Source organism: Tachypleus tridentatus, chromosome 7 (genome assembly GCF_004210375.1).
Source record: "Tachypleus tridentatus isolate NWPU-2018 chromosome 7, ASM421037v1, whole genome shotgun sequence".
In the NCBI taxonomy this organism is placed as follows: domain Eukaryota; kingdom Metazoa; phylum Arthropoda; class Merostomata; order Xiphosura; family Limulidae; genus Tachypleus; species Tachypleus tridentatus.
In genome coordinates, this window is record NC_134831.1 from 129775412 (window position 1) to 129801318 (window position 25907).

At 34.5% G+C, this 25907-nt stretch overlaps 1 protein-coding gene across 4 annotated transcripts in view; it reads left to right on the forward strand.

The window, feature by feature from the left end:
• Nucleotides 1–25355, forward strand: part of LOC143256595 (serine/threonine-protein kinase 26-like) — a 40896-nt gene extending 15541 nt beyond the window's left edge. For all 4 annotated transcript variants that reach the window (XM_076513994.1, XM_076513996.1, XM_076513995.1 and 1 more), the window contains exons 2-10: nucleotides 7384–7608; nucleotides 9293–9458; nucleotides 13235–13389; nucleotides 14224–14409; nucleotides 15524–15669; nucleotides 16700–16886; nucleotides 19754–20110; nucleotides 20222–20400; nucleotides 23899–25355. In XM_076513994.1, the coding sequence (XP_076370109.1) occupies nucleotides 7384–7608; nucleotides 9293–9458; nucleotides 13235–13389; nucleotides 14224–14409; nucleotides 15524–15669; nucleotides 16700–16886; nucleotides 19754–20110; nucleotides 20222–20400; nucleotides 23899–23932 (1635 nt within the window). In that variant the 3' untranslated portion in view covers nucleotides 23933–25355. The remainder of the gene's footprint in view (nucleotides 1–7383; nucleotides 7609–9292; nucleotides 9459–13234; nucleotides 13390–14223; nucleotides 14410–15523; nucleotides 15670–16699; nucleotides 16887–19753; nucleotides 20111–20221; nucleotides 20401–23898) is intronic.
• Nucleotides 25356–25907: the final 552 nt, after the last annotated feature.

A 25907-nucleotide genomic window follows, 5' to 3' on the forward strand; every position in this document is an offset into this window, starting at 1 on the left:
AGCTAAATCTTTTTCTGCGAGTCAGGATACCTTATGTTTACTTCATAATCTAATTAGATTTAGAGCAAACACGATGACTGAATACTATTTTAAAAGAAAAGCTAATCCTTACATTTGACAATATTTATTGTATGATCATGCCTTATTCCTGTTTCAGAAGTACACGTCTCTTGCATGTATGCGTATTTGTGTGTGTGTATATAAATATGTATTTTAAGTCCCATTTAGAACGACTCTTGACCTAATTATGCACGTGATGTGGCTGCTAAATTATGGTCTTTTTCTAAACATGTGTAACTTTACTTCCATTTTAACGAATATATATTTATATAGTTATAAAGGTAATAAATGTGCACTTCTGAGTACAATTCAGTAACCTGAATGTCCGATTAAGGAGAGATAGATAAAGAACGTAATTACTTTAGAGTAGTATCTTTACGGTAATGATACAGATTAACACATAGTTACTTAAATCGTGAAAAGAGTAAAACCTGAATAAATTAAACATACGCTTGTTTCTACTTACTGAAATTTTGGGCGTGGCAGACTTGTATGAAATCAATTTCATGAATGAAGATTAAGAGTGTGTGTGTTTTATTATAGCTAAGCCACATCTGGCTATCTGCTGAGTTCATCGAGGGGAATCGAACCCCTGATTTTAGAGTTGTAAATCCGTAGACTTACCACTGTACCAGCAAGGGACTAACCCTTGGATAAAGTTTTTTAATAAAAATAAGTTGGAAATTAGCTAAAGTGTATTACCCTGGTTTTACATTTAGTAATTGTTTAATATTTAAAATTAACTACTGGTATTAAATAAGTTTAGATGGAATGTCATTTTGTGAACGTATAAATATATATGTTTACCCCGAGCTTTTAAATTAATTTGTTGTACCTAATCTTTCAACTGTGTAGAAAACCAAAACATGTAACTGTTTCAGTTGTTGTTAATATTTCAGTTATTATAATGAAAATCTTGTTTATAACACTGATAGACGTTTAACCCAAGTCAATGCTAACTGAAAACCATAAACTGAGTTACTTATGACAACTAGCCCGGCATGACTAGGTGGTTAAGACATTTGACTCGTAATCCAAGGGTAGAAGGTTCTAATACCCGTTACATCAAATATGCTTGCCTTATCAGCCGTGAGGGCGTTATAATATGACGGTCAATCCCACTATTCGTTGGTAAAAGAGTAGGCTAAGAGTTGGCGGTGGGTGGTGATGACTAGCTGCCTTCCCTGTAGTCTTGCACTGCTAAATTAGGGATGGCTAGTGCAGATAGCCCTCGTGTAGCTTTTCACGAAATTCAAACCAAACCTCACGATAACCAGATCAATTAAATAGTTTTACATGATTTTATTAGCTCTTTTAATGGTTTCTTTTCCGGATTTACAACGCTAAAATCAGGGGTTCGATTCCCCTCGAAGGATTCAGCAGATATCTCGCTGTGGCTTTACTACAAAAACATACAAACACACTCGTATCTTTCAAATTTTCAAGAATATTTTCACAGTAGCTAAGAAAAGGCAAGTTGGTTTCACAAATTAACTGAGGTATTTATTCAGCTTTAAAAACTGGTGTCACTTTAAACTTCAACTAACTGAATTATACATTATGATTTCTGAGCTACGAAAGCGAGTTAGTTTTGACTAAACTGTCTTGCAATAAACACTTATAAAATTGCCACTCTTGGTTAAATGAACCAGCTTTTCCTGGTTTCCGAACTAACAAAACCGAGGAGTCTAAGTTAAAGGACATCAGCCAATTATTTTATTAACTAATAGAATCGTGAAATTTAAGCTAACGAAGTCAGGTGATCATAAACGTAATTTATAAAAATTATGACGTGTAAATTAAAGGTACCATTTAGCCTCAGATTCTCCAATTATCAAACCAGAAACTTACGGGACCCAGCTCACTAGTTTCTCAACGAATAAAATATTAACTTTCAAGATAAATGACGCTTATCAACTGTATACAACACGCCATTTAATTAACCCTAAAATAACGGGAGTGTTGGAGATAGTAGTATTAATTGATGATGGACGCCGTTTTAGGGTTAAAGAACTTACAGCTTACTATTATTTCGTTTCTAAGCTGATTGTCCAGAGACTTAATTGTCTTACAATAAGTAATTAGTTTTATGTTCTTTGATCAGCGAGTATAGGACTTGTGTGTTTTTAGGAACACTTTTGTAAGTGATAAAAAATTACCTCGTGAGATAAAAATGCTCATAACAAACGAATAGGCAATAAGTTTAAATAGATGTAAAAATAGTATGTTCAAGTTCCAATTCAGAAACGTTGGTATTCGTTTTTTGTGTGCATGAGAAAATGGAAACGAGGCCAAAATTATTTCGACACATATATTAAAGAGTGTGACTGACTTCAAATTAGTTTATTCATATCAAGCATGCCTGTGTACTGGAGTTTTTTATTTAGTTTCTAACACCTGGTTGTGTTCTAGATGTCTTATTTACTCTAGTGGCCATCCAACACCTCGTTGTGTAGTGAATATCTTTTTTTATCTTTTAACACAGAGTTAGGTACTGAATGTATCATTTATCTTCTAATACCTATTTGTATACTGAATATCTTATTCACTTCTAACACCTGGTTGTATACTGAATATCTTATTCACCTTCTAACACCTGGTTGTGTACTGAATATCTTATTTACCTTCTAACACCTGGTTGTGTACTCAATGTCTTATTTACCTTCTAACACCTGGTTGTGTATTGAATATCTTATTTACCTTCTAACATCTGGTTATGCACTGAATATCTTATTTACCTTCTAACACCTGGTTGTGTACTGAATATCTTATTTACCTTCTAACACCTGGTTGTGTACTCAATGTCTTATTTACCTTCTAACACCTGGTTGTGTACTCAATGTCTTATTTACCTTCTAACATCTGGTTGTGTATTGAATATCTTAAATTACCTTCTAACACCTGGTTGTATATTGAATGTCTTATTTACTTTTTAACACCTGGTTGTATACTGAATATCTTATTTACCTTCTAACACCTGATTGTGTATTGAATATCTTATTTACCTTCTAACATCTGGTTATGCACTGCTATATTTTATTTACCTTCTAACACCTGGTTGTGTACTGAATATCTTATTTACCTTCTAACACCTGGTTGTGTACTCAATGTCTTATTTACCTTCTAACACCTGGTTATGTACTGAATATCTTATTTATCTTCTAACACCTGGTTGTGTACTGAATATCTTATTCACCTTCTAACTGTACTGAATATTTCATTTACCTTGTACTCAATGTCTTATTTACCTTCTAACACCTGGTTATGTACTGAATATCTTATTTATCTTCTAACACCTGGTTATGTACTGAATATCTTATTTATCTTCTTACACCTAGTTATGTACTAAATGTCATATTCACCTTCTAACACCTGGTTGTGTACTGAATATCTTATTTACCTTTTAACTGTACTGAATTGTGTACTGAATATTTCATTTACCTTCTAACATCTGGTTATGCACTGAATATCGTATTTACCTTCTAACATCTGGTTATGTTCTGAATATCTCATTTACCTTTTAACTGTACTGAATTGTGTACTGTTGTGTACTAAATGTCTTATTCACCTTCTAACACCTGGTTGTGTACTGAATATCTCATTTACCTTCTAACACCTGGTTGTGTACTCAACGTCTTATTTACCTTCTAACACCTGGTTGTGTATTGAATATCTTAAATTACCTTCTAACACCTGGTTATATATTGAATGTTATATTCACCTTCTAACACTTATTGGTGTACTGAATGTCTTATTTACTTTCTAACACCTGGTTGTGTACTGAATATCTTATTTACCTTCTAACACCTGGTTGTGTACTGAATATCTTATTTACCTTCTAACACCTGGTTGTGTATTGAATATCTTATTCACCTTCTAACACCTGGTTGTGTACTCAATGTCTTATTTACCTTCTAACACCTGGTTGTGTACTCAATGTCTTATTTACCTTCTAACATCTGGTTGTGTATTGAATATCTTAAATTACCTTCTAACACTTATTTGTGTACTGAATGTCTTATTCACTTTCTAACACATGGTTGTGTACTGAATATCTTATTTACCTTCTAACATCTGGTTATGCACTGAATATCTTATTTATCTTCCTACATTTGGTTATGTATTGAATATCTTATTTACCTTTTAACATATAGTTATGCACTGAATATCTTATTTACCTTCTAACGCCTGGTTGTGTACTGAATATCTTATTTACCTTCTAACATCTGATTATGTACTGAATATCTTATTTACCTTTATAATTGTACTGAATTATGTACTGTTGTGCACTGAATATCTTATTCACCTTCTAACACCTGGTTGTGTACTGAATATCTTATTTACCTTGTAACAGCTGGTTATGTATTGAATATCTTATTTACTTTCTAACATTTGGTTATGTACTGAATATTTTATTCACCTTCTAACACCTGGTTGTGTACTGAATATTTCATTTACATTCTAACATTTGGTTATGCACTGAATATCTTATTTACCTTCTAGCATCTGGTTATGCATTGAATATCGTATTTACCTTCTAACACCTGGTTATGTACTGAATTTATTATTTACCTTTTAACACCTGGTTGTGTGCTGAATATCTTATTTACCTTTTAACACCTTGTTATATATTGAATGTCTTATTCACCTTATAACACTTGGTTGTGTAGTGAATATCTCATTTACCTTCTAACACCTGACTACGTACTGAATGTATATCGGCTACTAATATTAATATTCTACAGCTGTTGATAACAAGATTTAGTTGTATTACATACGTGATATGATAGCACATGACATTCCTCCTCATGTGCGTGATATGATAGCACATGACATACCTCCTCATGTACGTGATATGATAGCACATGACATACCTCCTCATGTACGTGATATGATAACACATGACATACCTCCTCATGTATGTGATATGATAGTACATAACTGGGTTTCTTACGTATGTGATTCGATACCACATGACATACCTCCTCATGTATGTGATGTGATAGCACACGACATGTCTTCTTATCTGTGTGATGATGACAGCACGACATGCCTCCAATGCAATCATTGACTTTTGTCGAATCTAAAGATATTTGTTTAAGATTCCCGTCACGAAGAACCGACCTTTCTAGGTGTTGCACCAAATTTAGAAATATTACGTCCCAGAAGGCACTGATCAATAGAAATAAACTGCTAGACTCTTCTATTCAGAATCTTTTTTTTTCAGATGTGAAATCCATGAAGTATGAAAAAGTTACAGTTGTGTATAACAGTAATGGTTTTAGAGGTTTCAGTGTTTTCATCTTCACCAGAATCAGTATCATACTCCTTGCTTTCTTCTAATCTACTTTGATTTTGACCTTTAAGGTCACTTAACCTTCTTATTACTTTTCTTTCTCCACTTACAGCGTAATTTCTTCACTTCCAATTAATATGATTTGCTTTAGTCGAGTACGAATCCAAAGGTAAGTACCATCTACAAACATCAGAGGCGAAGTAGCATCCTTTCTTATGTTCATGTTCTCGGTAAGGCATTTTACAGATTCTAGCATATTTTCTCAATCAGAACAAAAAGTTTGATTTAGACTGTATTATTGGATTATGTTTATGTAGTTTGGCGTCTCTAATTCGTTTTAGGGCTCTGAGTTTCCCCCCTCCTAAAGTTTGGTCAGTTTTTTGCAACCGGGGATTTTAAAATAAAGTTATTTGTGTTTCTGATAGCTGTTTCAGGTCTGTTGTTCTGTAGGTAATTCGAAGACAGTTTGTATTTGAAGTATATTTACAGTACACTTGTATACTCTCAGAATTTGATTGTTCAACTAAGTACTGTACAGTACATTCATTGGTATATGTAGTTTGAACATTTTTATTAATTAAAAAAATTACCATAAGTAGAAGTTTTAGAAAAAAAAACGTAATTATCTGTACTTCAATCAAGTACTGACTGCATTTATTATGTCTTTGTAGAGATACGAGAGACATGTTTGTTTTCTTATTATGCACAAAGCTACACAAAGGCTATATATGCTCTGCCCAACACGGCTATCGAAACTCTCTCTATATATCAATATAAGTCCGCAGACATACCGCTGGGTGGGGGGACACGGAGGGACACTTATTTTCCATTGTTTCTTCTTCTTTAAAACACCATTTCTTCATTTCTGAGCATACTGACTCGAAAAGGCCCGGCATGGCTAAGTGTATTAAGGCGTTCGACTCGTAATCCGAGGGTCGCGGGTTCGAATACCCCGTCGTACCAAACATACTGGCCCTTTCAGCCATGGGGGTGTTATAATGACGGTCATTCCCACTATTCGTTGGTAAAAGAGTAGCCCAAGAGTTGGCGGTGGTTGGTGATGACTAGTTGCCTTCCCTCTAAATTAGAGACAGTTAGCGCAGATAGCCCTCGTGCAGCTTTGTGCGAATTCAAAAACACACAAACTGACTTGAAACTTAATAGGGTTATATTTAGGGTTATATCTTGTCCAATATACCTGGATTTTTTTCATGTAGACCTTTTTAAATATTTTATTTGGTCCAAGATAAAAAAGTACAAAAATGTAGAATTGATAAATTAGTTTGTTATCGTAACATCCAATGTCACAAATGAAAAACTAGAAGATTCAGAAGCTAAACTCTCTAAGTAACTTGTTTGGTATTGTTTCTGGTTTTCATTAAGGAAAATAAACGACTCTCATTTCTTTATTTTTTGGATTAAAGCTTCAACATTGAACGTTTGCCAAGTACAATGTCAGTCAAATAGGTTTGACAGCAGGATCTCACATGTTTCTTTCGTATGGCCGCTTTAAGAATTTTGTTTAATGTTAATAGGTTTACAGGTTTCATAAAAAAAGATGTTGTACATTTGTATTTTACATGCACCTTAAGTAACTTTAATATTAAAATTATCAGCTATGCAAAAACCATTCTCGTATTCCTTGACTAGTTATCGTCTAACATTATACCTGTCAACTCCTTTAACTCATAGAAATGTAAAAATATATACAGTATCGATATATTTTACCAACAACTGAGTTAAATTGGCGGAAAATGAAGGTATAATTGACCCCTAAAGTACCAAATGCACATGAAAACTAGAACACAATGATGATGGTGCTGGCTGAGCTTCAGCTTAATAGCTTATGCCTTTATTCAACTATTGTACTAACCACCATGACAAAGTTTGTTTTGTGTTTCAGTTTTTTTTTACTGTGTTTGTTCACGAATTCATTATGCATAAGTTATTTTCAACAAATGCTTAAGCAACAGAACCTATAAAACACAAACTCGTATCGGGCTCTCAGATCTTCCACTCTTCTACAGAATGTGGACCCAGAGCAAATATTCACCAAACAGGAAAAGATTGGAAGAGGAAACTTTGGTGAAGTCTTTAAAGGAGTAGAAAACAACACCCAGAAGGTGGTGGCCATCAAAATTATCGATCTAGAAGAGGCGGAAGATGAGATTGAAGATATTCAACAGGAGATAATGCTGCTATCCCAATGTGATAGTCCCTTCGTAACGAAGTATTACGGTTCCTATCTCAAGGTGAGTCACGAAATATGAATGTTTCCTTGAGGTACGTCACTAAAAATTACAGTTCTTACAACATGGTAATCCACGGTGTATTACCGCTTTTATCTTAAGGCAAGGTACAAAATACCATGGATGTTTAATCAAAGTAAATTACTAAAAAATTACAGTCTTATTACACGGTAACCCACAGTGTATTATAGCTATAAATACTCAGTATTATAAAAATGTAACGTATATTGTACAACGAAACGGTGTGGTACTTTCATTAATATGTCAACCGTATATGTTTTGGGTGTTGCAGCTTCTTTAAGAATCACTTATTAAAGTGTCTATGGAGGTCTCACACAGTAAGGGATTCTTCCTTGCTTTTTCCTTAAGACCAGCTCAGGCAATAATTACTAATTGTTCCTCATCCTATCTCACAAGAAAGAAATATCGTAGGTCCTGGTATAAAGAAGGGAGGGCCACAACAAGTTGGATAACGTCATAAATCCCTTCAAAGAAGTCATGAACTAATCCGTATCTCGTGTCAAAATAACTTGAGAAGTTTTACGGATACCTTATTAACATATATTACGAAATTTCATGTTTTAAATCTAAAAATTAAACATGTTTCTGATTTTGCCCGTCACACCAAACATGCTCGTCCTTTCAACCATGGGGCGTTGTAATGTTGCGGTGAATCTCACTATTCGTTGGTAAAAGAATAGCCCAAACGTTGGCGGTGGATGGTGGTTACTAGACGCCTTCCCTCTAGCCTTTCACAAGCCCCCCAGTGGCTCAGCGGTATGTCTGCGGACTTAAACGCTAAAATCCGGGTTTCGATACCCGTGGTGGGCAGAGCACAGATAGCCCATTGTGTAGCTTTGTGCTTAATTCAACAACAACTAGCCTTTCACCGCTAAATTAGGAACTGCTAACGCACACAGCCCTCGTGTAGCTTCGCGCGAAATTCAAAATAAATAAAACACGTAATTGTCACCATTAACTAATGCCTTATATTTAAATCACACATTTGATTAAATGAAGTTTCATTGCTTTGAACATTTGAAGAGACATCTATCGCTATAAAAATTACTCATGGTTTTAAATACATGTGATTGTCTACCACAGCATGCTTTATTATTTTAATATCGTATCATTAATATATTTTAAAATTAATTCTGCTCCCTAACTGACGTGCTTGTTAACCCTGTAATTAAGTTCTAGATTTCTGTGCAAGCGAGACGGTTTTGAAAACGTACGACACCACAAAATATTCCTCACTCAGTTTCTTAACGTGATTTTTTTTTAAAATTTAGACTAAAGCTACACGAGGGTTATCTGCGCTAGCCATCCTTAATTTAGCAGTGTAAGACTAGAGGGAAGGTAGCTAGCTGTCACCAACCATCTCCATATCTTGGGCTACTCTTTTACCAACAAATAGCGGGAAAGACCATGTCATTATAACGTCCCCACGGCTGAAAGGGCGAGCATATTTGAGTTTAAAACATTACAGCTAAACCTACTAATTACTGTTGGGATTTCCTGTGTATTTTTACGTATAAATTGAACGGAATTATTCAGTTTTTTATACTTAGTTGTTCAATATGATGACGTCATAATGAACGATATGTGAACAATCCGTAATCTGAAGGTCAAGTTAGAATCATCACGACTGAAACTTACTTTCATACGTTGTATACTTTAACAACAGGGTTTCAAATTGTGGATTGTTATGGAGTATCTTGGAGGAGGCTCAGCGCTGGACCTGTTAAAAGCTGGGAAGATTGAAGAATGTTACATTGCCATCATCTTACGAGAAGTCTTGAAAGGGTTAGACTACCTACATTCAGAGCGTATACTTCATAGAGATATCAAGGGTAAGATATATTACGTTTGGTTTATTATGAATTTCGCGAAAAGTTACACGAGGGCTATCTGCGTTAGCCGGGTCTAATTTAGCAGTGTAAGACTAGAGGGAAGTCATCTAGTCATCACCACCAACTCTTGTGCTACTCTTTTACTAACGAATAGTGGGATTGACCGTAACATTATAACACCCCTTCAGCTGAAAGGACGAGCATGTTTGGTGCGACGGGGTTCGAACCCGCGACCCTCAGATTACGAGTCGAGTGCCTTAACCACCTGGCCATGCCGAGCCTGATATATTACGTATACTTAAGAATACGTTTCAGAGAGCAATCAAGTTTGTGTCAACAATTGCTCACTTATCTTTACTGCTTATTTTGATAATCTCTCAGAGCTGTCTGATCTAGCCGTCCCTAATTTGGAACTGATGAACTATGAGGAAGACAGTTAATTAACAGCACCAGCTGCAAACACTTCGACTGCTCTGATCGAGTAGGACGTCAGCCGCAATAAGACGCGAACCTCGGACTTTCACATTCACAGTCCGGCACACTGACCACTAGGCTACGTCTACCACACTCTGAACTCTGAACTCCGACTACGCCAAGATTCATACACGTTTTTTAGAATAAAATATATTAACGTTTATTATTCGTAACAGTAAATAATATTCAATAACCAGTGTTACTACTGTTTCTGTTATATTTAATCTTTACTGGTCATACTATCGAGTTTAACTAGAAGAGTATGTTAAATGATCCACTGAGTTAGAAGAAAGCGAAACTACTGGATGACCAAACTTGTAAATATTTTATACAAACGAATTCAAAATGAGAGTTAAACGTTTCTCATAATCGCTAACTTCCACCAGTCCGTATTTTGTGAACGTCTCTTACTTATCAGCAGTCTTTCTCACTACAAACATCTTACAAAGTAAAGAAGAATTATCATTTTTGGTTTCTTTAATGCCAAAACATAGAATCTATTAGTCAGGATAAGTCTCTACAACAGTGACTTCCTTCAAGCTGTAATATTAAGTTTTCAACGGTCAGTACAGAAGAACGTTTCGACCTGCTTACGTCAGGTTAAAAAAGGTTACGTCAGGTTACCTGCAGGTTAAAAAAGATAGTTTGTTATGTTATCTTAATGATTAACGTTAACAGTGCCTTGTTCTTCTATCTCACCGTGTTATATTGTCTCAATAATTTTGTGTTAACAATAATTTATTTTATCTCACAGTGTTATGTTGTCTTAATTATTAGTGTTAACAGTGGTTTGTTCTTATTTCTCACAGTTTATATTGTCTTAATTATTAGTGTTATGAGTAATTTGTTATTTTACCTTAAAGTGTTATGTTGTCTTAATTATTAGTATTAACAGTGCTTTGTTCTTTCATCTCACAGAGTTATAGTGTCCTAATGATTAGTGTTAATAGTGCTTTGTTCATCTATCTCACAGCGTTGCGTTATTTTAATTATTAGCGTTAACAGTGATTTGTCCTTTTTTCTCACAGTGAATGTAAATAGTGGTTTGTTCTTCTATTCGCAGCGTTATATTGTCTTAATTTTTAGTCTTAACAGTAATTTGTTATTTCATCTCACAGTGTTATGTTGTCTGAATTATTAGTGTTAACAGTGCTTTGTTCTTCTATCTCACAGTGTTATATTGTCTTAATGATTAGTATTAACAATGTGGTTTCAAGATGGCTGGAACGGGTATTAAAACTTTAATCAAAATAAAGTACAGAAGAACGTTTCAACCTTCTAAGGTCATCTTCAGGTTAACAAAGAAAGTTTGTATGTTATCTTAATGATTAATGATAACAGTGCTTTGTTCTTCTATCTTACAGAGTTATATTGTCCTAATGATTAGTGTTAACAGTGCTTTGTTCATCTATCTCACAGCGTTGCGTTATCTTTATTATTACCGTTAACAGTGATTTGTTCTTCTATCTCATAGTGTTATTTTGTCTTAATTATTAATGTTAACAGTGCTTCATTCTTCTATTTCACAGTGCTATGTTGTCTTAATTATTATTGTTAACAGTGGTTTGTTCTTTTATTTCACAGTGTTATATTGTCCTAATTTTTAGTCTTAACAGTAATTTGTTATTTCGTTTTGCAGTGTTATGTTCTATTAATTATTAGAGTTAACAGTACTTTGTTCTTCTATCTTACAGTGTTATATTGTCTTAAAAATAAGAGTTAACAGTACTTTGTTCTTCTATCTCACAGCGTTGCGTTATTTAATTATTAGCGTTAACAGTGATTTGTCATTTTATCTCACAGTGTGTGTTAACAGTGGTATGTTCTTCAATCTCACAGTGTTATATTGTCTTAATAATATAGTGTTAAAAATAATTTGTTTTTTTATCTCACAGTGTTGTATTGTCTTAATTATTAGTGTTAACAGTAATTTGTTCTTTTATCTCACAGTGTTATGTTGTCTTAATTATTAGTGTTAACAGTAATTTGTTCTTTTATCTCACAGTGTTATGTTGTCTTAATTATTAGTGTTAACAGTGCTTTGTTCTTCTATCTTACAGTGTTATATTGTCTTAAAGATGAGTGTTAACAGTGCTTTGTTCATCTATCTCACAGCGTTGCGATACCTGAATTATTAGCGTTAACAGTGCTTCGTTCATCTATCTCACAGCGTTGCGTTACCTGAATTATTTGTTCTTTTATCTCACAGTGTGTGTTAACAGTGGTATGTTCTTCTATCTCAGAGTGTTATATTGTCTTAATAATATAGTGTTAACAATAATTTGTTATTTTATCTCACAGTGTTGTGTTGTCTTAATTATTAGTGTTAACAGTGGTTTGTTCTTGTATCTCACAGTTTATATTGTCGTAATTATTAGTGTTAAGAGTAATTTGTTATTTTATCTCACAGTGTTATTTTCTCTTAATTATTAGTGTTAACAGTGCTTTATTTTTCTATGTCACAGTTTATATTGTCTTAATTATTAATGTTAACAGTGATTTTTTTCTTTTATCTCACAGTGTTATATTGTCTCAATTATTAGTCTTAACAGTAATTTGTTATTTTATCTCACAGTGCTATATTGTCCTAATTAAGTCTTAACAGTAATTTGTTATTTTATTTCACAGTGCTATATTGTCCTAATTAAGTCTTAACAGTAATTTGTTATTTTATTTCACAGTGCTATGTTGTCTTAATTATTAATGTTAACAGTGATTTGTTTTCTATTTCACCCTGTTATATTGTCTTAATAATATAGTGTTAAAAATAATGTTTTTATCTCACAGTGTTGTATTGTCTTAATTATTAGTGTTAATAGTAATTTGTTCTTTTATCTCACAGTGTTATGTTGTCTTAATTATTAGTGTTAATAGTAATTTGTTCTTTTATCTCACAGTGTTATGTTGTCTTAATTATTAGTGTTAACAGTGCTTTGTTCTTCTATTTCACCATGTTATATTGTCTTAATAATATAGTGTTAAAAATAATTTGTTATTTCATCTCACAGTGCTATATTTTCATAATGATTAATTCTAAATGTATGGTCTCAAGACATCTGGTATGGATATTAAAACTCTAACCAAAATAAAGCACAGAAGAACGTTTCAACCTTCTTAGGTCATCTCCTGGTTAAAAAAGAGAGTTTGTTATGTTGTCTTAATGGTTAATGTTAACAGTTCTTTGATTTCTTTCAGTATTAACATGGTCATTGTTCAGTAAAATTGTTAACAATATTATTATATATATTTTTAGTAACCGGTATTTATAGTACTTTCTCTGAGTGAGTTTTCCCTCTTCGCAGCGGCCAATATCCTGCTTTCTGAAAGAGGAGACGTAAAATTAGCAGACTTTGGTGTAGCGGGTCAGCTGACTAACACTGTTAAACGAACCACATTTGTTGGAACTCCGTTTTGGATGGCTCCAGAAGTCATCAAGCAATCTGCCTATGACAACAAGGTTAGCTTCTTATTTCGACTTATTATTTAATAAAGATTGCACCAGCTTTGGTTTGTCGAGAAAATGTACCAAAGTGTAAAACTGTGATGTTTGCCAAGAATTTTTGCACAAATATACACGAGGGCTGTCTGCGCTAGCCGCCCATAATTTAGTAGTGAAAGACTAGAGGAAAGGCACGGCAGTCATCACAAACCACCGCCAACTCTTGAGCCACTTCTTTATCAGCGAAAAGTGGGATTGACCTTCACATTCTAACGCTCTCATGGTTCAAAGGGCGAGTATGTTTGTTGGGATGTGGATTCGAACCCGTGATCCACGGATTGCGAATACAGTTCTCCTAACTACCTAGCCATGCTAGGCTGACTATTACGTTCATGGTGGTATCCAAGTAAGAGTCTAACAGTAACCAACAAGGAACAGTTTGGTAATATCGTGTTTTAATTCAATTTTTAAAATATGAAGGCTTACGAAAACAGATATTGACGAAGCCGATAGTCTGCCTGAATGGACTGAAAAGTTCTATTAAATTATTTCTACATTCTACGCATTCAGCTACCCGCTCTGGTGGCTAAGCGGTAAATTTAATGGCTTTTAACGCTACAGTTCGAGGTTTGGTCCACACGGCGGACACAGTACAGGTAGCCCTTGTGCATCTCTTTGTTTAATAAACATATAATAAATATTTAGTTTATAAGTTCGTAGACCATCATTTGTTTCATTGTATAATTTAATCATATTACATAAGTGGTTATAAGAATTACAATACTTCAAACTAACTAATATAAAAAAATAGCCCATTCTAAAGAAATGTCTTCTTCCTGATGCGTGTTCCAGGCAGACATCTGGAGTCTTGGTATTACAGCCTTTGAACTAGCAAAGGGAGACCCCCCAAATTCTGAACTTCACCCTATGAAAGTACTTCTTCTGATACCTAAAAATAATCCGCCCCAACTCACAGGTGATTACAGCAAACAGTTTAAGGATTTTGTAGAGTCGTGTCTGAACAAAGATCCTAAGAATGTAAGAAACTTTACATGATATTTACGATAAACAATATTGTGATTTCAAAACTAACTTATCCAAGTATCAAGCGGATTTAACACATTTTATAATTTTTTTATTTTGCGATGGTGAAATGTCTTTTTTTCATTTAAAAGTTATGTATCTGATAACTTATCACAGGTTCTGTAAAACTTTAATCGTAAACTGTGAAAATGTAACTTTAACTTATCTAATACTGTATGAGGTCATCTTATATATTTAACAATTATGTTAACTCGTGATTCTATGGTAAAATGTACCATAATGGCACTGTTAGTTCCCTGTTGGTATTATTACTGAACTTAAAGTATGTATCGTATTATGTTGGTATTATGTTCATGTTTGTACTAACCAGTGTATATTTCCATTGAATTATTATATTGTAAAACTCATTGATTTAAGGTTTAGTCCTGTTAATATTCTGGCGAAAATTAAATGAAGACAAAATAAACAACCACCACAAAATGATACTTTGTTTTTTTATATTTATGAATTTTTATACTCTAGTCTTTTAGATTAATGGTTCGCAACCTTCTTCCGAACGAGGACCAGCTCGTGCCCATAATGTACCAACATTCTACACCATATTGCAGAATATATATTTTAAAATACATATATTTTTTACAGTCGTATTGTGGATCGGCCGTTTGGATTATTTCTAATAAAATTAAACAGTGAAAAAAACGAAAACGAACATTTTCACTGTTAGAAAGTTTAGAATCATCAAAGCCACAAGTCAAACTCTAATTAAATATTTTTAACACATTTCTATGGTGAACTTCTGAAGTTAAGATTTCCTGCTTTATTAATTTTTCCTTAATTTGTTTTCTTATCTCATCTCTTAAGGCATTTGCAATAAATGCAGAGCCAATAAGTTTTCTTTTTGTATTTTTATTAATTCTTACTAACAGCCATAAAGCGGTACTGTTGACTTTTTCTTGTTTCAAGAACCTTCCTTTGTTTTTTATTCATCAACATAACTTCGCAAAACCGTTAAACAGACGAACCTCATGCTTTTAGAACTCTTTTTAATTCTGGTCACTACAGAACTGTGGTGAAAGAGATTCACTTATTGTAAAGGTTATTTGAATAGCGACCTACCGCGAAGGAACTCTTAAGATTTCCATTCATCCGGAAGTCTGGGAAAAACCTTTCTTTGGTAGAACTTATTGAACGACATAGAAGGTGGAAAATATTTGGTGGAAGACACAACGACAGTGATTCAGAAACATCAGACTCGTAAGTTTAATTACATAGTGTAAGTCTTTTGTTTATTAAGTATCAAAATTTACTGAAATGCAAGAACGTGTTTTTTATAGAGTTATGCTTTAGAATTGTGTGCCTTGGATATACTTGACAAATCGATTTATTCGATATCAGCTTTACTTCATATACTAAACTGTTTTGCCTTATTAGTTTGAATTTCGCTCAAAGCTACACGAGGACTACCTGCGCTAGCCGTCGGTAATTTAGCAGTGTAAGACTAAAGGGAAGTCAGCTGGTCATCACCACCCACCGCCAACTCTTGGGCTACTCTTTTACTAACGAATAGTTGGATTGATTGAAACATTATAACGCCCCAACGGCTGAAAGGACGAGCACATTTGGTGCGACGGGAATTTGAACCCACGACTCTCAGATTACGAGTCGAGTGCCTTAACCACCTGGCCATGCCGAGCCTTTTTCCTTATTAGTGAAACATATATTAAACTACACATTCTCAGTTGCGTTTGGTTTATTTTATATGAGTTTAGTCACGAGACATAAATACCATTGAACGTTAATCATTTTTATTTAGCGAAAAACAACAACAAGTGAATGTAAGGTCTGTTAACATTTGCCGTATTCCCCAAGAATCTCTAAAACACTCATCTCGAAATTAACCAATAAATGTTTGTGTACCCCATTAACTTACCTCCTTACTCACCTGAACAAAAAATATATCAATGTCAAGACCATATAAGGATTATTAATGAATTATCCATTCATTTCTCTCATTTATTGGATAAGATTTTTATTTTATGTAGTGAACAAAAAGCCAAGTTTGTACTATGTAACAACGAGGTCCAGTTATGATTCTGACGTCAGAAGCACTATACAATATTGCTGTTTCGAAATTTCTCTTTTATGAGATGTCATATTGACGTAGGCTACATTTTAAAAAATGTACCACAAGACATGTATGAAAATTTGCCAGTTTGCTGTTTTTTTTCTACTACTGTTTAACTGAGATAGGACTAAATTTAGAGCTTTCTTACTTGTTTTATAGTGATGATTCGCGAAGTACTGACACTTCTAAAAGTTGGAGGTGGGATCTCGAAACAGTAAAACGATCAGAAGCTATCAGTTCTTCCGTACAGATGGCAGCACCAACCGGGGATATTCAGAATGAAACTGTGCCCAGTACTATCAATTTAGAGATTCCTGTTCCAACAACTAAAGAAATGAATTTTCAGGTAGCCTCTAAAATGAAAGAGTGCTTTAAAATCATGTTTATATAATCACTAAATTTCAAAATATGAAAAAAAAACACACGTTATCTTTCAGTATTCCGAATGAAACGAAAAAATTGTGGAACTCACATTTATTATTAATATTGAATTATTTTACGTAATAATTAAATACTATAAAATTGTCCAGGTTTTTTGTCATTTTTTATTGCTAGAGTCGATAAATAAGATAGACAATGAATAAGAGTTCCCACTGAAGATGAAAAGTACAATTTAAAAGACGAGCATTTAACTTATATACAAATGGACAACACTTTATGTTGAATGTGACCAAATGTTAATCCATCCGTCTGTAGATTGAAAGGTCTAAGGTTTGGGTCGTAATACTGGAAAATATACTTTGCACTTTCAGGTGTGGATGCTTTATAAGCGTGCAGACTATTCGATTATTGTTAACCGAGTAAAGTGATTGACTGTCACATTTTTAATATATTACACCATACTATTCAAAGTCTGACAAAGTCTTGGTGACATTAAACAGAGCCGTAGGAAGGGGTAAGGACAGACAAAACTCTTTTTCATAGAAAATATACCTATATCTTATGTATTAAAACATTTCTTTTAACTAAATACACTACGTTGTGTGTGTGCAGTATCTGTAGTTAAAATAGTTCAAGGTTCACTCTCATGACATTAAATTTTAAAAACTTTTCTGGGGTATGTCACCCACACCCTCCGAGAACTGGTCGTGTGGCAATGCTGGCCATTCCAAAGATTTTTTTTTTTTTTACGGCAATGTTGAAGATTTGCTGTATTTTTTCTGATTAGATAGTTTGTTTATTTTTTAATTTCGCGCAAAGCTACTCGAGGCTATCTGCACTAGTCGTCCCTAATTTAGCAGTGTAAGACTACAGGGAAGGCAGCTAGTCATCACCACCCACTGCCAACTCTTGGGTTACTCTTTTACCAACGAATAGTGGGATTGACCGTCACATTATAACGCCCCCACGGTTGAAAGGGTGAGCATGTTTGGTGCGATAGGGATTCGAACCCGCGACCCTCAGATTACGAGTCGAACGCCTTAATTCACGTGGCCATGCCGGGCCTTCTGATTAGTAATTTACGTTTAAGGACAGTTTTGTACTTAAATTCTAGGGCTCTGTGTTAAGCTCACGTGTTGCAAACACCAAATACCATCAGGTTGTGTATAAGATAAACTAACAATTTATACTTCAGCACGTTGCATGTACAACGTATTTTGCAAGACAGAGTGGTAAGAACATTCAATTCTAGATGACAGCCAAGCACTAACTTTTTTACAATACGTTCTATCAAATGCCTGATTGTTTGGAATTAAAAATAAAGCTACAGAACGAACTATCTGTACTCTGCCCACCACGGGTATCGAAACCCGGGTTCTAGAATTGTGAGTCTATAGACATACTGCGGTGTCACTGGGGGACATCTTCTATCAAACTGATTATAAGCACATACTTACGCACAATGAAAATTTTAAAATCAGTTCTAAAAAACGAACACAAAGTAATATATTATTACATGCTATAGTCATGCCAAAACTTGAATTGTTTGTTCATTGTTTGTTTGTTTTTAATTTCGCGCAAATATACGCGAAGACTATCTGCGCTACCACTTTGCTTTAAAATTATTTTTGTGATAAAATTGTTTTAGAATAAAATTTAAAATTTTGTGACTTACCTTATTACCTATGATTACCTTTGACCTTTGACGACTCCAATAGTCAGGGTCAAATCCACTGTGTAACGTGAGTGGCTAGTACATGTTTATAAATTGAAGGTCACAAAAAGTCGTTGTGGGAATGGAGGTGAAGGAGCACCCTAGGGAGCATAGGGTTTGTTTGTTTGTTTTGAATTTCGCACAAAGCTACCCGAGGACTCTCTGTGCTAGCCGTCTCTAATTTAGTAGTGTAAGACTAGAGGAAAGGCAGCTAGTCATCACCACCCACTGGCAACTCTTGGGATACTCTTTTACCAACGAATAGTGGGATTCACCGTCATTATATCGCCCCCACGGCTGAAAGGGCGAACATGTTTGGCGCGACGTGGATGCAAACCTGCGACCCTCAGATTAAGAGTCGCACGCCTTAACACGCTTGGCCATGCCGGACCTGAGCATAGGGACATGTGATCCCCCATTTTGTGATGATCTATTGATCCTTCTGAATAAGGAAAAAGAGTCTTACGTGAAGTTACGATGGAAGGACAATGCTTCAACTTTAAATTCAATGACCATAGTTAACATATTAAATGTGCTTCCCAATTTAAAATTTGTTGTTCCACCTGTTGTTGTTTTAAATGTTAAAGGAAATGCTTGTATTTTAATGCATTTTAGCAAACATGAAAAAGCAATCTTTCGAACAATATTAATTTAAAGGTAACTTTCTAATTCATTATATTGGTTAAACTGAACCAATGTTTTAATAATAAATATTTAGGCTTATGGGATATTTGGACCCCCATTGGCTCAGCGGTATGTCTGCGGGCTTATAACGGTAAAAACCGGGTTTTGATACCCGTAGTGGGCAGAGAACAGATAACCCATTGTGCAGCTTTGTGCTTAATTCAAAACAACAACAACAATGGGACATCTGAACTGATAATTTGTGGTTAACAGTGAATAGTACGCCTAACGATGAGACAAACAATATCTCTGGATTTTTATGTTAAAAATCAATAGGTAATCCCATCTTTCAATAAAATATTACATACTGTTTGAATTATATGATAGCCCCTCATTTTACTCTAGCTATTGAAATCATTTTTGCGAGAATCGATGATTCGTTTGTTGTTGTCGTTCTATTTCAGTTTTCGTAACAGTCATAAATTTTTCCACAGTCTCAACCAGTTCAAGGTTTACCACAACCGCCAAGCAACCTACAGGTCTTACAGGAAGACAGCAAAGACTGCAACTTACTTTTAAATCATGTAACTCAAAATGGAACAAACCGGCCAGGGGACAAAGATTCTAATAACCACGAGGTGGAAACTCGAGAAGTAAACAAAAATAGTGTAGAAGAACCATCAACAAACTCTGACAGCGAAAACGAAATCCAAGGAGGGGGACTTACTAAGGATGTAGATACTGATGATAGTAAAGGTTTGTCATCAACACATCCATTTGATGCATCAGGATTGGTTTGCACGCCAAGCACATCGTGTCTGTCAACAGCGATTTACCCATTGTTAAACGAGGTAAGAAAAGGCTAATAATGAAGTATGCGTCTTACCTTTTAATATTCTTAGACGTTCCACTTGAAACGTTTCTGTGCCACGTGGTTATTTTTGTTTTGATGTCTCCATTAGGTGCTCCAGAACTTCGGTGAGTTACAGTCGACTGCGTTAGAAGAACTTCGTGTTGTATTCGACCGGTCTGAAAGATCGTGCCCAGGGATTGCCGATGTTTTCGTCACCGAAATATTTGAACAGCTACTGCCCTCTATTACTTCCCAGGAACTAGAGGATGCTTTGATCAAACTGAAAAGGTAAATTAAAGCCATAAAAATACTAACAACACACCGACAGTGACATTTACAGGACACTAACTGAGCTCATAGATAAGAATGTTAAACACCCTGTAATACAAATAATAAGCGGTTAGGTCACAGTACAAAAAACATCCATGGTTATTCAAACCACCATCTGATAAAAGTTTCTGTGTGTGCCAGCTTACAACTGGCGAGCCCCTGAATCGGTTGTTACGAAACCTGGTATGTACCACTAAAACCACCAAGGATAATGATATATATGGTTGGCGTTCTGATTATATCCTCATGTTACCACTGGGGGCTTCAATTCTTCTTTGTATATTGGTTTTTGCTATTGTAAGCGCTAGACCGATTGGTACCAAACTAGGATGCACACTTAGGACCTCGACGGGAATGACACGGATGGATCAGCTTCCAGGACTGATTCCTCCTCTCTATTCCCACGTCTTCACTGTGTGTTGAAGAGATAAGTGTGTTTAGTATCCATAAATGTATAGCCGCGTATATAATCAACTGAAATATATCTAATAACTCACAGTTGCTATTTTTCTCAAAACTATAAATAGCAACAAGCAGAAGCAACATAAAGTTTATTACAGTTTAACCTTCATCAGTACACCTGGGATCCATATGGACCCCGACGATAAATAATTTTAATATATTTTCATTGACAAGTTATATTTCTATGTAATTATCACATTATCTTTCTCTGACACAAAAATAATAAAACTTTAGATGTTTTGTAGTCGAACAATGTTTGTGAATAAAACGTTGCATGGGGTCCATGCGCACCCAAAGTAATATACAGATTTGGAGCTCTGTGTCTTCATCAGGCACTGTGTGTAGGGACTCACAGAGGTTATCCATTGTGATAAACAGTGGTTACGTATTTAGATCTCTCCTGAAGTGAAGTAATGAGTATAACCTACTTCAGAGACGTCTCCAGAATCCACTGCGCAATGCAGAAAGGCGTCAAATCTGTTTTGTAAATCTGGGATTGCTTGACACAAGACAACATGCTGGTCTTCCTACAACAAAAACACGGTGTTATATTTGCCCAAGAATCGCGAAAAGGAAAGTCCGTCAAACCTGTACAGCATGTAGAAACTATTTTTGCGCTGATCACTCCACACCTAGTGTACGGTGTGATGAATGTTTGTCAAATGACTGGTACAAAATATGAAAAACACTTTATGTTCGCTCAGAATAAGTTTTGCTTACATGTTGTCCAAATTGTGACATCAGTTTAGCTTTGAAACAAAGTTTGATGTAGTTCGACCCCTTTGGATCCGTTCGGACCCCAAGCACATTTTCGTACAATTTGGTGTGTTTTTGTTACATATTGGAGAAACCTGTTTCTTTATTCAATATTTCATTAGTTTTAATTGTGAGATGTTAATTAGAGAAAAAGTGACCCCATGTTATCAAAATACATGACAATAATGACAGTTTTTTTGTCTAAATATGAGAAAATAAATATAAGTAAATTTAATATTTTGTAATAATAAATCACATACTATATAATTATGGTACTCAGTATTTCTTACAGTTTATTTTCACAATGTTATGAGAAGCCAGTATGTTAACTTTTCAACATCTAAATCATAGCTTCAACATAACGATAATTAAATATATGCGGGGTCCGTATGCTGATCTTGATTTTCACTCGATATCCCAAACTTCTAATATCTAGGCAGGTTAATAGGACAAAATCACAGAGAGCAGTTAGCCATTTTGTATCTCAAGACGGCTGGTATGTGTATTAACACTTTTACTAATAAAGCAGAGAACAATGTTTCGACCTTTCTAGGTCATCTTCAGGTTAACGTGAAGGTTAACAACGTTTCGACCTTTCTAGGTCATCTTCAGGTTAACGTGAAGGTTAACAACGTTTCGACCTTTCTTGGTCATCTTCAGGTTAACGTCAAGGTTAACGACGTTTAGACCTTTCTAGGTCTTCTTCAAGTTAACGTGAAGGTTAACAACGTTTCGACCTTTCTAGGTCATCTTCAGGTTAACGTGAAGGTTAACAACGTTTCGACCTTTCTTGGTCATCTTCAGGTTAACGTCAAGGTTAACGACGTTTAGACCTTTCTAGGTCTTCTTCAAGTTAACGTGAAGGTTAACAACGTTTCGACCTTTCTAGGCCATCTACAGGTTAACGTGAAGGTTAACGACGTTTCGACCTTTCTAGGTCATCTTCGGGTTAACGTGAAGGTTAACGACGTTTCGACCTTTCTAGGTCATCTTCAAGTTAACGTGTAGGTTAACAACGTTTCGACCTTTCTAGGTCATCTTCAGGTTAACGTGAATGTTAACGACGTTTCGACCTCTCTAGGTCATCTTCAGGTTAACGTGAAAGTTAACGACATTTCGACCTTTCTAGGTCATCTTCAAGTTAACGTAAAGGTTAACAACGTTTCGACCTTTCTAGGTCATCTTGAAGTTAACGTGAAGGTTAACAACGTTTCGACCTATCTAGGTCATCTTCAGGTTAACGTGAAGGTTAACAACAACCTTCTTCTCTACTTTATTAGTAAAAGTGTTAATACACATACCAGCTGTTCTGAGATAAAGTTTTACTTCGGTGGCTTTCTCGTCATCATGAGTTAGTCATTTTCATCTAACCCACCCGTCTTGACGAGTTATATAGTATTGAAAGAAAGACCTTATTGACGGTGTAATTCTGTTGTTGAAAATCCGTACTGGATGAGTTCGACTTATTGTGTTTGAAACTGTTGCCACTTTAAAGGTGAACGATTTTCAAGTATTTTTACCCACAGTTATGTTATCTATGACTATAGTTTATCAGCTGATATTCGTGGGCTCAATTTTGAAATAAAATCAGTTCGTAAACATTTTTTTTTTACTTTTCAGTATTAAAACAGTGGTCGTGACTGTTACTTGAACGATTTTTTGCACCACGTGGAAGAAGCAACTAGCAGCATAAACTGTACAAGTTAACATGGAAAGGATTAGAAATTATGTTGTACATGTGATCCATTTGTATTTAATTTTAAACTACTGACAAGAAGGAAGGCAACCGGTCACCACCACTATATAACAACTCGCCACCCATGCTAATGGACTTACTGTAATTCTTATAACACACCAATAGCTAGAAGTTTGTATGTAGGTATTGAGGGGGAGTATTTTATGGTATCACACGGATTCGAACCCAGTTCGACATCTCCAAAATCCAGAGCAACCTGAGCCCAATATATAAGTTACAAATAAATAAATAAAAAATGTTTAAACATTAAACTATCATGAGTTATCAATGATACTGTTAATACGAAAAACAAATGTATAATACACCGCTAAGAAATGGTATATATGCTCTGGAGCGCTGTATTTGTATAAAGAAAATTTACGTAATGTACTTTTCACTATTTAGTTTATAGACCGTGTGTTCAAGGTGTAACATTGTTTGTTACAGTTCGTATACTTGTATAAACCTCAATTTTTTTTGAATTTCTTAAAACTTTCTTTCAGTGAAGACCATGTTGTTGACCACACTCTAGAATGACAGTATACATTCCTTGTGTAACTGTGGTCAACGTGAAGTGAGTTACAGTGGACAAACAACTGTTCGTCTGCAGAAAATGTCCTAAAGTGGACCGAAAATGCTAACGTACTTACAACAGTGCTGAGTCCCAGACACCAACTTTGGTTGTGTTGTGGATGGTATATTTTACTGTATATCAGCCATGATCAATACTGTTATGTAGCCAACATAGAATTTTTTGTGTTATACTGTACATACAGCAGCTGATGTCATTTTGTAAACAGGACAATTCAACACCAAGGAATTATTCGTAAATGTAGCAGAAAGCAAAACTAACGCATGCAACAGTGTTACGTTCTGAACAAGAGGTAACAAACACGGACTAACTAATGTAGTTTATGGATAAATACAGTTTAACACATTTATAGATGTTATCCAATGGATAAATTCCAAGTAAGAACTAGTGCTGAGTGATAGATAACAGTTTGTAACGTATCGGTATGGTAGGTAAGTGAGACATTCCTACACAGTATTACATTGGTGATATATTTCTTCAGGAACCACAAAATCCATGTGAAACATACAAAATTTTTTAAAAGCACAACTTTCGAAATAGCATATGCTATGACAATTAGACTACTAATGAATTAAAAAAACTATGTATATTAATGTTAATTAATGGATCAACTCCCACTGAATTAAAATACAACTTATTCTTATCGCGAATAAACAAGACAAAAACAGTAATACTGTGAGGGAAACAATTATTATGGAAAAACCGACGTCAACAGGTGTATATATTATTGAAAAAAAAAACAGTCTTTTAAAAATGTTAATTTTCATAAAATTAAATAGTTGTTTTAAAATAAAGTTTTGTTGTAATGTTTGTTTGTAGTGAAAGACAAAGCTATACAATGGGCTATTTGTACTCCACCAATCACAGGCCTCGAAACCCCGTTTCTCATGTTCGTAGTCCACATATATGCCTCTGTGCTACTGAAGAGCTTGTTATAATAAATTAATATCATAAAAATTATGTGTTAATCCAGACCTTTATATTAGTCTATTTGTAGCTTGCACGGTGATTATAAACACAATTTTACAAATGGATTTAGTTGATCAAAACCAGAGGTGCGTGTCTCATCATGGTAGTCGATACGATACGCATTTCGATACAAGAGTTTTATCAACGGTTTGTTAACATAGTTTGACAGTCTCGTCTGTAATTTATTATCGATATTACTAACACTATCTCATTTAAATATTTCACATTTTGTAGTGATTTTGTTTTCAAATTATTAGATTTCATCAACTAAATGGAAGCTGGTGAGAAAAGTAAAATAAACAAATCATATTTATGTATCTGTTTTATTAGTTTATGTGTTATGTTATTTTACATGTAATGTGTTTTGATAAAAGAAATAAAGACATGTGGTATTCAATACTCATATTTATTTATTGTATCATTAATTTTTAGCAAAAATATTTTATTAGAAATACTGTTTTTTTTTTTTTTTTTTTAGGAAAATGCTTATAATGTTTACAGAAAGCTAGCCAAGTTTTGTGAATACACGTAAGCCGTATCGGACGACGTATCGATAACAATTGTATCATAACTTCACGATACGATACCATGGCTGTATTGTCACAACTATATTCAAAACAATCTGAAGTCACGTGATCAACATAGAAAGTTAGGCGCCGGTCCAATAGCGCCATAACACATCTGTTAAACAGAAAGAATCTTTCAAGAAAATAGAAAATGGCTGGAGCGTAATTAATGGCAAATATTTGAGAAATGTAGACAATATTTATGCAGTTTTTTAACTGACTTAGATACATGTGCTTTCACAATTTAGACTGCTAGATATCTATGTATTTTGAGATACATAACTAGTTCTAATACCAAAAAAGAGTAAAATCAGCAAATTATTGTGCTAGGCTTCACAAGCAATAAATAAACACGTGCCTGTCTATTTCTCTACCCACATGTTTA